General features: G+C 45.3%; 2 protein-coding genes across 4 annotated transcripts in view; both read left to right on the forward strand.

Moving 5' to 3' along the window:
* arhgef10 (Rho guanine nucleotide exchange factor (GEF) 10) overlaps window positions 1-8,285 on the forward strand; it is a 41,184-nt gene extending 32,899 nt beyond the window's left edge. For all 3 annotated transcript variants that reach the window (XM_031847175.1, XM_031847176.1, XM_031847177.1), the window contains 4 exons: window positions 489-663; window positions 6,623-6,745; window positions 6,876-7,400; window positions 7,478-8,285. In XM_031847175.1, coding sequence (XP_031703035.1) covers window positions 489-663; window positions 6,623-6,745; window positions 6,876-7,384 — 807 coding nt within the window. In that variant the 3' untranslated portion in view covers window positions 7,385-7,400; window positions 7,478-8,285. The remainder of the gene's footprint in view (window positions 1-488; window positions 664-6,622; window positions 6,746-6,875; window positions 7,401-7,477) is intronic.
* Window positions 8,286-11,019: 2,734 nt separating this feature from the next.
* Window positions 11,020-12,055, forward strand: part of kbtbd11 (kelch repeat and BTB (POZ) domain containing 11) — a 4,891-nt gene continuing 3,855 nt past the window's right edge. The window contains exon 1 of the mRNA XM_031846973.1: window positions 11,020-11,580. The gene's annotated coding sequence lies outside the window, so the exon portion shown is untranslated. The remainder of the gene's footprint in view (window positions 11,581-12,055) is intronic.

Here is a 12,055-nt window from a genome sequence, read left to right on the forward strand (position 1 = left end):
CAATATAAGAGCCACAGAGTCCGGACAACAACCCAGATTAAGGAAGATTTCATGCTCGAGTCTCCGACAACTCGTTGAAGGAGCCACCGAACAAATATTCACAGTGAAAGTTTGCAGGTTATATAGCTAATTAGATGGTAATCAGATAACGAACTGCTAATCAGCTACAGAACATTGAACAGCATGCATATACCACTTTGGTCCGTTTAGATGCTGCTGCGGATCTTACTCTTCAATACAGACTAACCATACCTTTCAGTTTTTCTGGTCGGATTTCATTTTTTTGCTGTTCTCAAAGGTCTCATGTTAACTCATACTTGCTAATTTGTTTTTCTGTTTTAGTCCGACCACCACTGAAAAAGTCCTTAGAAGTCTATTTTGAATACACTCACTCTTCATAATGGTTATGTTACTGTGCTGGAGTTATTATGAATGTGCAGTATGTAATGCCTCAGGCCTGTCACTCTGCCTTGTCCCCCTTCATCCAGAGGCAGCTGGAGGCCCACCAGGAAGAGGGCATGGTGGTGTCCCACATGGTGGTGGCTGGGGTGGGCATCTGGATCGCCTTCAGCTCAGGTTCCACTCTGCGCCTTTTCCACACTGAGACCCTGGAGCACCTGCAGGACATTAACATTGCCACACCTGTCCACAACACACTACCTGGTAAGACATGCGTCCCTTCACCTATCCAGGGTCAACTATGCTGACAATCAACAGATTTGAAAATCATTTTAGTAACGCCTCAAGTCTATAGTTCAAAGGTTCAGCATCAAAGATGGAATGTAGTCAGCCCACATGGCTTTGTTTTTACTGTTTTTCTTTCCTCAGTGTCCCATCCCCAACATTTTATTTTTGTTGGACAAATACAATCTGTTTTGGGATCTTCTCGTTCCCTCTCCAAAGTAAGTCCTGGAGGTTTACGATGTTAAAAGGAAAAGCATTAAACACGAACATCCTGACCTACCCGACGGATTGTTACACGGAACCATTTGAGAAGCCGTCATTAGAGACTGTTTAGAGAAGGGTGGCACTTTCAAAAAAATACTTGGCAGGTGATTGGATGAACCTTCTGTCAATCAAACCACATTTACCACTTTAACAACCCCCCCCCCCCCCCCTGACTGAGACTGAAACCTTTTTCAGAGAGTATCAAACTGTCTGAAGAAGAACAGCTAAGCCTAGTTCTCTCTTTTTGATATTTGATCTTCGAGTCAAATGTACTTTTTCAGATGCAGCCCAGCATTTGTGGATTGCTGTGCAGGTCCGACGACCTCATGGCTTCAAAGTGCTGCCTGTGCCTGTCATCAGTGTAGGTGCTCATCCAGACAGCTCTTGTTGTGGCAGCTTTGTCATGCACTCGTCCTCCTGTAGTCTAAACAGGGAATCAGGAACCTCTCATTTTCTCTCTATTCCTGAGTTGCACAAAGGAAAGCTTTGACCTCGTCAAGTCACTTTTAGGAAACTTTGTGTGTTCTGGAAGGCGCTGTCAAAAAGGGGAAACTCCAGCCCAGACTTGAACACTTGTAAAAACAAATCATGAGACATCGTTTTGATAAACGGCCAAACAAAGACGACATGAATTATGGCATCACATTGAAATATAGGGCTTATTTGCATCTGAGCTACTAGTTCAGCATAAAATAACATTTCTCAGCTGTCTGAAACATCGATGGTACCAAAGATCAAGAGCTTGTTTTGGAACTCACTATTATGCTAATACATCCATCACTTAAAAAGTAGAAATACAATTAGTAACGTCGGTCGATCAGAATGTTGTTCTGGCAAAAAAATATGAACTGTGATGACAGTTAAAACCAAAGCTATCTCGATTAAAAATCAATCAGAATGTAGGAGTATCTATTTCATTTGACAAGATCGAGCCTTACGAGTGAGAGCAGTAATCTAGATGAGAGCAGCGGTTTGTTCCTGCTTTGAAAAGCAGTTCACTTGCATCATCCCGCTGTAATGGTCCACCTTTGCTCTCTGACTGTGCACTCCAGATGTAAACCTGTCATCACTCGGTGGTAATATCTGCCCGACTGCGTCAGAGGCGAGACAAATGAGCCGTATTTCACCATTTGTGACTATTTGATACGAGATGAGGCGTAATTGTGGGGAGCAAATGTTTGCTTTAGAAGCTCTGAAAAATGGAGAAGTTGAAGTTATCATATATGTAACGTACAGTGTATTGCATCGTGCAGAACTCTCGAATGTGTGCTTCAGCACGGACATTAGTTGTGTTGCTAAGGCGATTGTTGTCATCGCAGTAGATGGTATTGTATTTGGTGTGCGGAAGTTGGTTGTGATGCTGCAACAGTTTCCTGCCACGTGTGTTTAAGTCAAACATCAAACCAAATGACTGTTACTGTGACGAGTGTCCCGGGCTGAAGTCGTCGGGGCGCTGCTGCTGCTCTGGATCTTGTAAGCTGCTGTGTTACATCAGCTTGACCCCAAACACACACAGCCCAAAAAAAAAGGATGATTGTAGTTTCTTCTTCTGTTGGTAGAAAGTCAGGATTAGTACAGAGCAATCGCTGCTGCTTTCAGTCTCGCTTTCCGGCATGCTTAGAAATGCAGACAGCTGTGGTTTGGCCTGATGTCTAGAAGTTTTATGTGGATTTATTTATTGGCTTCCTCTTTACAGTGTATTGAGTTTATGAGGTTTTGATCATCTGTGTTTTGGTTTCTGATGATTCAATCACCGACTAGCCCACAGTTGTTCTGTGCAATCTCATCTCAGTGCCGTTATTAACCCAGCTCTGCTCTAGTTAGTCTTCAGAGCGACTTCTCTGTTATTTGCCGCAAGGTAGCAATAACATTCAGAGAGGCAACAAAAGCATTTTAAGCACGGTGACAAAAGAGAATGTCTGGAGGTTGCGTAACATCTGCTGAAGCAGGTTCGCTCTTTTCATCGGACACTTCAAGCAGCATTTATAAATCAGCAGCAGAGTGTCGCATCTCCTGTAATTGGCTGTTGGGGGAGATAGTTTTAAATACCACTTGCGGCTATGAAGACGGAATCCAATGATGTCGAGGCTTAAATACAGACCGCATGAAAGAGCCATCCGCTCACCGCTTCCCGTATCCATGGCTACAAGTTGTTCCAAGAGGCAGACTGGTTCACAGTGCTGCTGCGCCGTCTGCAGAGGAAACCGATTTTATAAACTGCATTGGCAACAGCAGAAATACTACATTTACAAACCCCGAGTTTCCTGAAGGAAATCCCTAATTGCATGTGAAAAATGTAATGACCAGCCGTCCACACTGACTTGATATTGTGGGAGGATCTCACTCTGATAGCTAGTGTTTAGAGTAACAAGTAGAAGGGCCTCCTTGTCAAACAGATGTGAATGATAAAAGCAGCCCGGTTTGGGACCTCACTGCTAATAGGATCCATGCAACCGCAGAGGAAGCTGGTTCCGGGACAAACAACAACACTCGAAAGCTTTCATCCTCTGGGCCTCGCCATTAAGAGCTCACTTCCTTCTGATAGCAGCGTTTTTGGTGAAGCAGTTGCATGAAGTCCACCTGTATGCCGCTCTTTCCGTGGTCTTCTGAGATCTGTGCTGAGACCAAAAAACTAAAAAGTGCTGTTTCTGCATAAACTCTGATGTAATTGGAACTGCCATCCAAACTGTTTGGACGGGAGGGACTGCCTATAATCAATGTGTCCAGGAAGTCCACATTGTTCAGAAGGTGCATTGTATTACAACACCTAATGCAATCTTGGCACACACATGGAGAAATGGAGGCGTTGTCTTCAGCGTGAATGCCTCTGTAAATGGTTCAGTGTTGAATGCAGGAGATGCTCGAGGTGGAGTAATCCACCTCATGTTCATGCATGTTGGAGCAATTCTGCTAACTCCCTACATTCAACAGACAGTGAGCTAATGTGCTGTAATAGCAGTCGTTTCCAATGTAATCCATAGCTAGTGGTTGTTAAGGAACCGTGTGTGGCCCATGTTTTAGACTAATTTAGTTGTATATTCCCAAGTATTAATCTGAAAATATATTTATATATATTTTCCTCTAAGTTAGACGTGTTGTTAGAGCTCCCTGTTGGAGTATGGGTTTATCTTATTGAACCTCTGTGATACCCACTGAATCTCAAAGGAAAGTGGGACGAGGATCCACCTCAGGACGAGTACAGAAGCTGTAAAATAGTCCTGAAATATTCATAAAGTGCTTGTCTTTGAGAAAAAAGTTAGGAGAATTCTAATGCAAATTAAGTTCAAATTTAGTAAAAGCTTTAATAAAAAAAAAAAAAAAAAAGCTCCTAATAAGCACTTCAAAAGGCCGCGGTTCTCCATCAAAGCAGACTGCATCAGGATGGCGTCTCAGAGGAAGGTGGCGAGCTGGCAGGCTGCTGCGCTGAGGCTCTAGTCTGCCTTTGTCTGTTGCTCTGTGACCTAAATAGGCAGCCATGCATGGCTTAATGGGAGACAAACATCAGGAGGGGGGGGGGGGTCAGTAAATAACACCTCCAGCTCTTCTTTGTTTGTTGTTGCACACGTCCCAACACGGATAAGACACTTTCTTTTTTTTTAATGAGAGAACATCCACCTCTCTTAGAGATACAAGGACTGGATGACAGGCTGTAATGTGAAGAAGCTCTGGTTCAAACTCGTCCTAATTCGATTTTTCTCCTCTGAGATGTTTCAGATTGACATGGAAATTCCTCACGATCAGTGAGGTATGAGGTATGATGATTTTAAGATATGTGTGAAGTTAACTTTCCGGCTCGCCGACTAAGGGCTTATGGTGCTTCCCTTTTTTTTGTCGATTGGTCAATCCAACGCTTTGGTCCGGACTGAAAAATCTCAACAACTGTTTGATAGATTTCTATAAGATTGTATACAGATGTTCATGGTCCCCAGAGGATGAAGCCTCCTGACTTCATCCTCTGGGGACCATGGCATTTTGTGATATCCAACTATTGGATGGTGTCCCTTGAAATTCAGTGCATACTTTCATTTTCCCCTCACCATTTTGATCACCCTCTGATCCTCTAAATAGGCAATGCTAACATGCTAAACTAAAATTGAACGTGGTACACATTATACCTGCTAAACATCAGCATGTTAACACTGTCAATTTGTCTGCATGTTGCCATGCTAGCGTTAGGGACAGCAGTGCTTTGAACTAGATGCTAAGTACGTGCTCACAGAGCCGTAAACGTGGCTCTTAGTGTATTTCATTGGGTGAACAAAGAGAAAATGTGAGTGTGAATTTAGGAACTAGAACGCTTCCAGCAGCATTACAATAGGGGTAATATAGGCCGACTGAAATGGCAATTACTGACATTGCCGATCTGAGTTATTTCGAGACTGAATGGCTGATCAAGTGTATTATTGTAACGCTTGGGATTTGCTCCTCTCTCCTGCTGTTGCTTGTCGGGACTAAGTGTGGATCAAAGTGGTGCTCCGGTGTAGGATCAGGGCCAGAGCTGGGCCGTGTTGACGTTCACTCTGGGTTTATTTTAGTTCACCCATTGGGTGGGGAACTCCAAATATTATGAAAGGAGGAAGTTGAGCAAGGCCCCCGACCAGCAGTCCGTGCGTTCCTGATAACTCCGGGCCCTCATTAGAAGCACATGTGGGCAGGGCCCAGTCTTCAACTGTACCTGCCTGCCTGCCTATCTGGCATGATTCCTGGAAGTGCGTGTGTGTGCGTGTGCGTGCGTGCGTGCGTGTGCGCGCAAGGGGTCAGCTCCAGTGAGGGGGTCAGGCAGAGAGGCTGGCAGTAATTTTTTCCCCTAAACCCCAAGAGGATTACTTTGAGGGAGGAAATTCAAGTCAAGCTGTTGCAGCAGTAATGACTCATGACAGTCTTCTCCTCCCACATAGCGGGACCCAAAAGGCTGTTTTTGCAAAAACCCCAGATTCTTATTACAATCATAAAAAGTGATGATAAAAATGTGTTACTCGATAGCATTTGTTGCACAGCTTAGTCCTGACAGAGCTTCTGTGCGGGGACGGTCTGAGACGAGTGCCAAATTACACATAATAAGTCACCTAACACAGCGAGCCTGATTTTACTGCCGTCCTCGTTGAGAGGTGCAGTTAAACTAACAATCGCGCCTTTTTACAGTCCAAAGAGGCATCACAGAGACTTTTTTTATTCTTCTGACCAGAAGGGAAAAGGTCAGTTCAGACTGTCCAAAGCTCCTTTCCTTAATTACAGCATTGCGCTTCACTCCTTCTATGACAAAACACTTTTGTGTTTGTTTGTCTGAGTCAAAGCGGACCCATAATGGTGCATTTATTTCTGCATTCAGACGCTTGAAAAGAGCTGCTTTCATCCAGGCTCCTCTTTTTACGTTGCCCTGGAGACAGAAAACCGTTGTCGCTGCCGAAATGCCGCCACTCGCTGAAAAAAACACAACACACCTCCCTCCCACGCATCGGGCTGTATTCAAGTGGCCCTGTGCCATTAACTATGCAGTTCTCTGGTTTTTCCAGGATACACAAGTGATGCTTGATTACCGTCTATCCGTGTGAGGTCTAGGGGTTCATGCTCAACACTTAATCGCTCTCTCAATATTTCAGAAATACATTTGATACATGCAAGGTATAAATCTTGAATCTAAAGTTATGCTTCTATTTTTGTCCCCCCCCCACAGGAAACCAGAGAGTGTCGGTGAGTAGTCTGCTGGTCTGTCATGGTCTGTTGCTGGTGGGGACCAACCTGGGAGTGACTGTGGCCCTCTCTGTCCCCAGACTGCAGGGGATCCCCAAAGTCACAGGTAACGCCGACGCAGCACTGTATTGCATATTCAGATGTACTCGGACACAGTCCCGCATCTCTGGATTGTTTTCATCCTAAGTGTGTGAAACGTCCTCAGTGAATATTAAAGGGTCTGTGCCTGTTGTCAGGTCGGGGCATGGTGTCCTTACACGCTCACAACGGTCCGGTCAAGTTCCTCAGCGTGGCTGCCGCGGTGTGTAACCGGCCCTCCTCTGGTCCGTCGTCCTCCACCCGGCCCACCTCAGCTCAGCCAACAGAGACTGTGGACGATGATGGGGGGAACACCCAGCCCCCCTCCTCGGATTCCGCCCCTCAGGGACGGGGTGTGTGGCTGGGAGAGGCGGGCTGCACCGCCATGGCTCTCCGGGACTCCCTGTCCTCATCGTCCTGCGGCTCCCTAGCGCCGTCCCTGGGCTCTTTGGAGCACGGGCCCGAGGACGGGGCCCTTTACGACGTGCTCCACGACCCGGCCCATCACCAGAGGGGCCGCCGGGTCAGCAAGGTGGACGTCAGCTCTCTGCTGGTGGTGTCTGGAGGCCTTGGCCACCGCAGGGTCAGCAAGAAGACCAAACAGTCTCGCCACGAGGACACCACCTCTACCATCATGATCTGGCAGATCCCCTTGCTCAGCATGTGACACCCAAAGTGCCTCAGTAGGTTGGAAATAACACTTTCTCTGTAACTAAGCAATACATACTTGTATCTTACCTATATCCTCTCTCTTTTTCAGGTTTCAACAAAAGTGCTGCACACAACTCTCACAAAAGAGATCTGTTACACTCCACATCAAGCACTCCACAATACTCCAGATGATGTTCCTAAAGATGTCTCCTACCATAAAAGAAAAACAAAGGGTTAATATAACCACTCAATCATGATGCTTGACGGAGCAAACAGCCTCCGGACCAGTCGGAGGATATACTGTATACTTGTTGGAAAACACTGAAAGCTCTTTTTTTTTTTTTTTTTTTTCTTTTTCCTGTAACATGGCTAACACATTACTCTCCAATGTCTGTGCCATACCAGTTGACTGTATAGGACTGCAGTATTCATATCAGTGTTGATGACTTCATGAAAGGTGTGTAAGGAAACGATGGGGCTTTCAATCTGTTACATAAAAGTTTTATTAAGAGTAGGGTTCTGGCCAGACCTGTAGGTCATCTGTCGAGTCCCCGAGTTGTAAATATGAAGTATGACAACTCAGGATTACGTGTGTGTGAGTTTCGGGGTCATCTTTTGTGCCAGCGTGGCGCTTCTACCATTCTGGCAACGGAGGAAAAGGGGATGGGGGAAAGAAAAGGTGAAATATATCGATGACTGAATCTGTTCGAGAAGGCTTGATGAGGATCCCTGGCTGGCCAGGTTCCTAATAATAAAGGCGTGAAAGTGTTGTCATCACCAGGAGAGAGTTCCTCTCCCAATGAATCGTTTTCTCGCATAAGGATATTTTAAAAAAAGGAAAAAAAGCTTTATACTTTTGTCACAATTTGTATTTACTTCTGTGTATTAACAAATGCATAAACTGTTTTATTGAGCAACCTTGTGTACTTCATTTGAAACCAATTCTTCAAAGGATGCATGCAGTTCTCCACTTACAGTGGGTACGGAAAGTATTCAGACCCCTTTAAATTTTTCACTGTTTCATTGCAGCCATTTGCTAAAATCAAAAAAGTTCATTTTATTTCTCATTAATGTACACTCAGCACCCCATCTTGACAGAAAAAACAGATGTAGAAATTTCTGCAAATTTATTAAAAAAGAAACTGAAATATCACAAGTATTCAGACCCTTTTGAGCTAGTACAGCCATGAGTCTTCTTGGGAATGATGCAACAAGTTTTTCACACCTGGATTTGGGGATCCTCTGCCATTCTTCCTTGCAGATCCTCTCCAGGGATTGTTGGGATTGTATTGGGCAGGTGATGAGCAGTGCCTGGTTTTCTCCACACATACCGCTTAGAATTAACGCCAAAAAGTTCAATCTTGGTCTCATCAGACCAGAGAATCTTATTTCTTATAGTCTGGGAGTCCATGTGTTTTTTGGCAAACTCTATGCGGGCTTTCATATGTCTTGCACTGAGGAGAGGCTTCCGTCGGGCCACTCTGCCATAAAGCCCCGACTGGTGGAGGGCTGCAGTGATAGTTGACTTTGTGGAACTTTCTCCCATCTCCCTACTGCATCTCTGGAGCTCAGCCACAGTGATCTTTGGGTTCTTCTTTACCTCTCTCACCAAGGCTCTTCTTCCACGATTGCTCAGTTTGGCTGGACGGCCAGGTCTAGGAAGAGTTCTGGTCGTCCCAAACTTCTTCCATTTAAGGATTATGGAGGCCACTGTGCTCTTAGGAACCTTGAGTGCTGCAGAAGTTCTTTTGTAACCTTGGCCAGATCTGTGCCTTGCCACAATTCTGTCTCTGAGCTCCTTGGGCAGTTCCTTCGACCTCATGATTCTCATTTGCTCTGACATGCACTGTGAGCTGTAAGGTCTTATATAGACAGGTGTGTGCCTTTCCTAATCAAGTCCAATCAGTTTAATTAAACACAGCTGGACTCCAATGAAGGAGTAGAACCATCTCAAGGAGGATCAGAAGAAATGGACAGCATGTGAGTTAAATATGAGGGTCACAGCAAAGGGTCTGAATACTTATGACCATGTGATATTTCAGTTTTTCTTTTTTAATAAATTTGCAAAAATTTCTACATTTCTTTTTTTTTCTGTCAAGATGGGGTGCTGAGTGTACATTAATGAGAAATAAAATGAACTTTTTTGATTTTAGCAAATGGCTGCAATGAAACAGTGAACAATTGAAAGGGGTCTGAATACTTTCCGTACCCACTGTATGTCCACAATGTATCATTATACATCCTAATGTATTGTTTCATTGAAGATTCTCTTCCGGGGAAATACATATGGAGTTTATGGCAACTTCTCTCGCAAGTTTCCAGCTAAAAATAAATAATGTAATGCACCAGTTACTCACGCTAACATATTTAAGTCCTATTTTAGACCGGAGAAGAGAGAGTGTTAGTGTGCCTATTTCTCTTGACTCAAACTAACCTTGCACTTGTGCTCCACTCGGCTTGTGTGCAGACATCGGTACATGCTGGGACTAGCAATGTGCCTGAGGGGCCGCAGGAGCCGAGCCCGATACCGCTCTTCCGGGATTTCACTGCTCATTTCTCGCACTGCCGCAAGGAGAGGGTCAAGGCTTTTCCTCTCTTGCGACGCCCACGTCCACTGTTGCACAACCGCGTTTCACTACATTGTCAGTTCTTACAAGCAAAGATAGAAGGATGTCAGCTTAGAGTTGATCCCATGCTAGAATCCACGGCCTGCTGGGCTTATTCCAAATATCGTCTGATCTTTATGGGGACTTGAGCCTAAGATAATATTTAACTTCTGTAACTGAATACTGGCTTGTATTTATTAACTTCTAGAAAAACGTGGCAACGCCTCGGTCTCGCTGAACCAACCCGAGCTATCAGTTTGTCTGGCTGGGTGTTGCAACTGGAAGTCTTTTGTTTCCCTCTCTGACCCTGACGTTTCCATGGAGATCACTCATTTTGCGTATCAGTCTTTCGACGATTCTTTGTTCTCAAAATACCCGGCATTAAAACCTCCCAGCTGAATGCCCTCTAATCTCACACGGCTGATAGTTGTGTGATGCCCTTGCGGTGGCTCCCCTCTATTTTTACATCTGAAGGCCAGTTAAGACACGCAGTCTCCTCGGTGGAGAGGTTGTGGACCCTGAATAAAATAACTGCTGCTGCCCTGTGAGGTCGTGCTATTTCTAATCGGGCCTCGTCACATGCTGTGTGCCTCTTTTATCACTGTAGAAACACAAACGTTTCCAACTCTGTTACTTCTACACTCTGGTTCTGGTTGTATCTCGTGTGGGAGTTCGTCAGAAATGATGCTGGATCATTTCCAAATAAAAGGAAAGTGTGACTCATATTTCCAGAGCATCGTTCGGCAATTTACTTTAGAGAGCAATCATGTCAGTCCTACAGGTATATTTTATGATAAACTGTCTCATGCACAAACAGGTGGAGTGTGCTAATGGACCATCTATTGATTTTTGAACAGCCTTAGTGTAATATAAAATTCCTTTGGGGGTCTAGTGTTTAATTATATTTCAATGTGCAGCTGTAATATCCTACTAAATTGTTCTCTATAGGATTATTTCACATAAAGGGTCCCACTTTTTCATGATGAAATGAGTTGTACCCGGGACGGGGACGATACGTAAAGGAATGTCGCATCTCTAACAGATGGAGCCTCGTGCGCCTGCTGTTGAGAGTAGGGTTAATACCGACTGAAGGGGCGTGGTTTTGCTCAACGATGACCGCCTCACTGTAGTCAACGGTACCAAAAAAAAAAAAACACGCAACAAAATGCACAGCCCTGGCAGGTCCGACAGCTAGTGCCTCTTGCTGCCCACGCTGGACAGCTCCCGCTTCCTGGAGGACGACGCGTTGGTGAACGTGCGCGGGCAGCTCTCCCCTCTTCCACCGGAGGAAATTAGTTGGCGATCTTGCTGATCTGAAGAAGGAGGTGCGACCTGAAATGACTGGTGTTTGTTTGAGCGTCCCTCTTCTGCCTGCCTCGCCTCCACCACTGAACCCGGGGGGGAGCTCGCAGTGCAGGGGCGCATGAGGCAGCAGCAGCAGCAGCAGCAGCAGCTGAGAGGGTCTGGGATCGGATCTGTGGGTGAAGTGAGCACAGCCTGGCTGGGATCACCAGGATCGCGGACTGCCTTACGTAACGGAGCTTTGTGCCGGACTGGCAGGGAAACTGCTGGTGCCGAGCTGTTTAATTGCAGAGAGGAAACGCAGGTAAATCACATCACACTGGATATAAATCTGTATTTATGTGTACTCATTGAATTTATACTAGGTTAACGTAAAATAGCCTACTTATATTCTTTCTTGGTTTAACAAACTGGGCTGTTTTCTCGGCGTGTGTCCGACATTATGGGATAACGCGTTGGACAAGAGACGGGAGTTTTGATGTGATTACAAACGCCCTTTCTCAGTTTTATCGGAGATTAATCCCTCCATCAGCGCTACACCATTTGCGCATGCGCTCTGAATGGCTCCAGATTACCACCACAAATCATGGGCAGGCAGAGTGATTATTGCAGTGGGTCATGCAGTTAGTTTACAGCCACGAGAAGCCGCATGTTGGGGATTGCATCGGTTTCTTTTGTTTGAAAAGTAGGTGTTGCATGCTGAAGCCTGCAGTTGGTTTTGACTCACCTGATGAAACATTAAAGGAGTGTAATACACAGCAGAGCTGGAAATGGCAGCA

The sequence above is a fragment of the Anarrhichthys ocellatus genome, unplaced genomic scaffold, assembly GCF_004355925.1.
Source record: "Anarrhichthys ocellatus isolate YVR2014 unplaced genomic scaffold, GSC_Weel_1.0 scaffold7, whole genome shotgun sequence".
In the NCBI taxonomy this organism is placed as follows: domain Eukaryota; kingdom Metazoa; phylum Chordata; class Actinopteri; order Perciformes; family Anarhichadidae; genus Anarrhichthys; species Anarrhichthys ocellatus.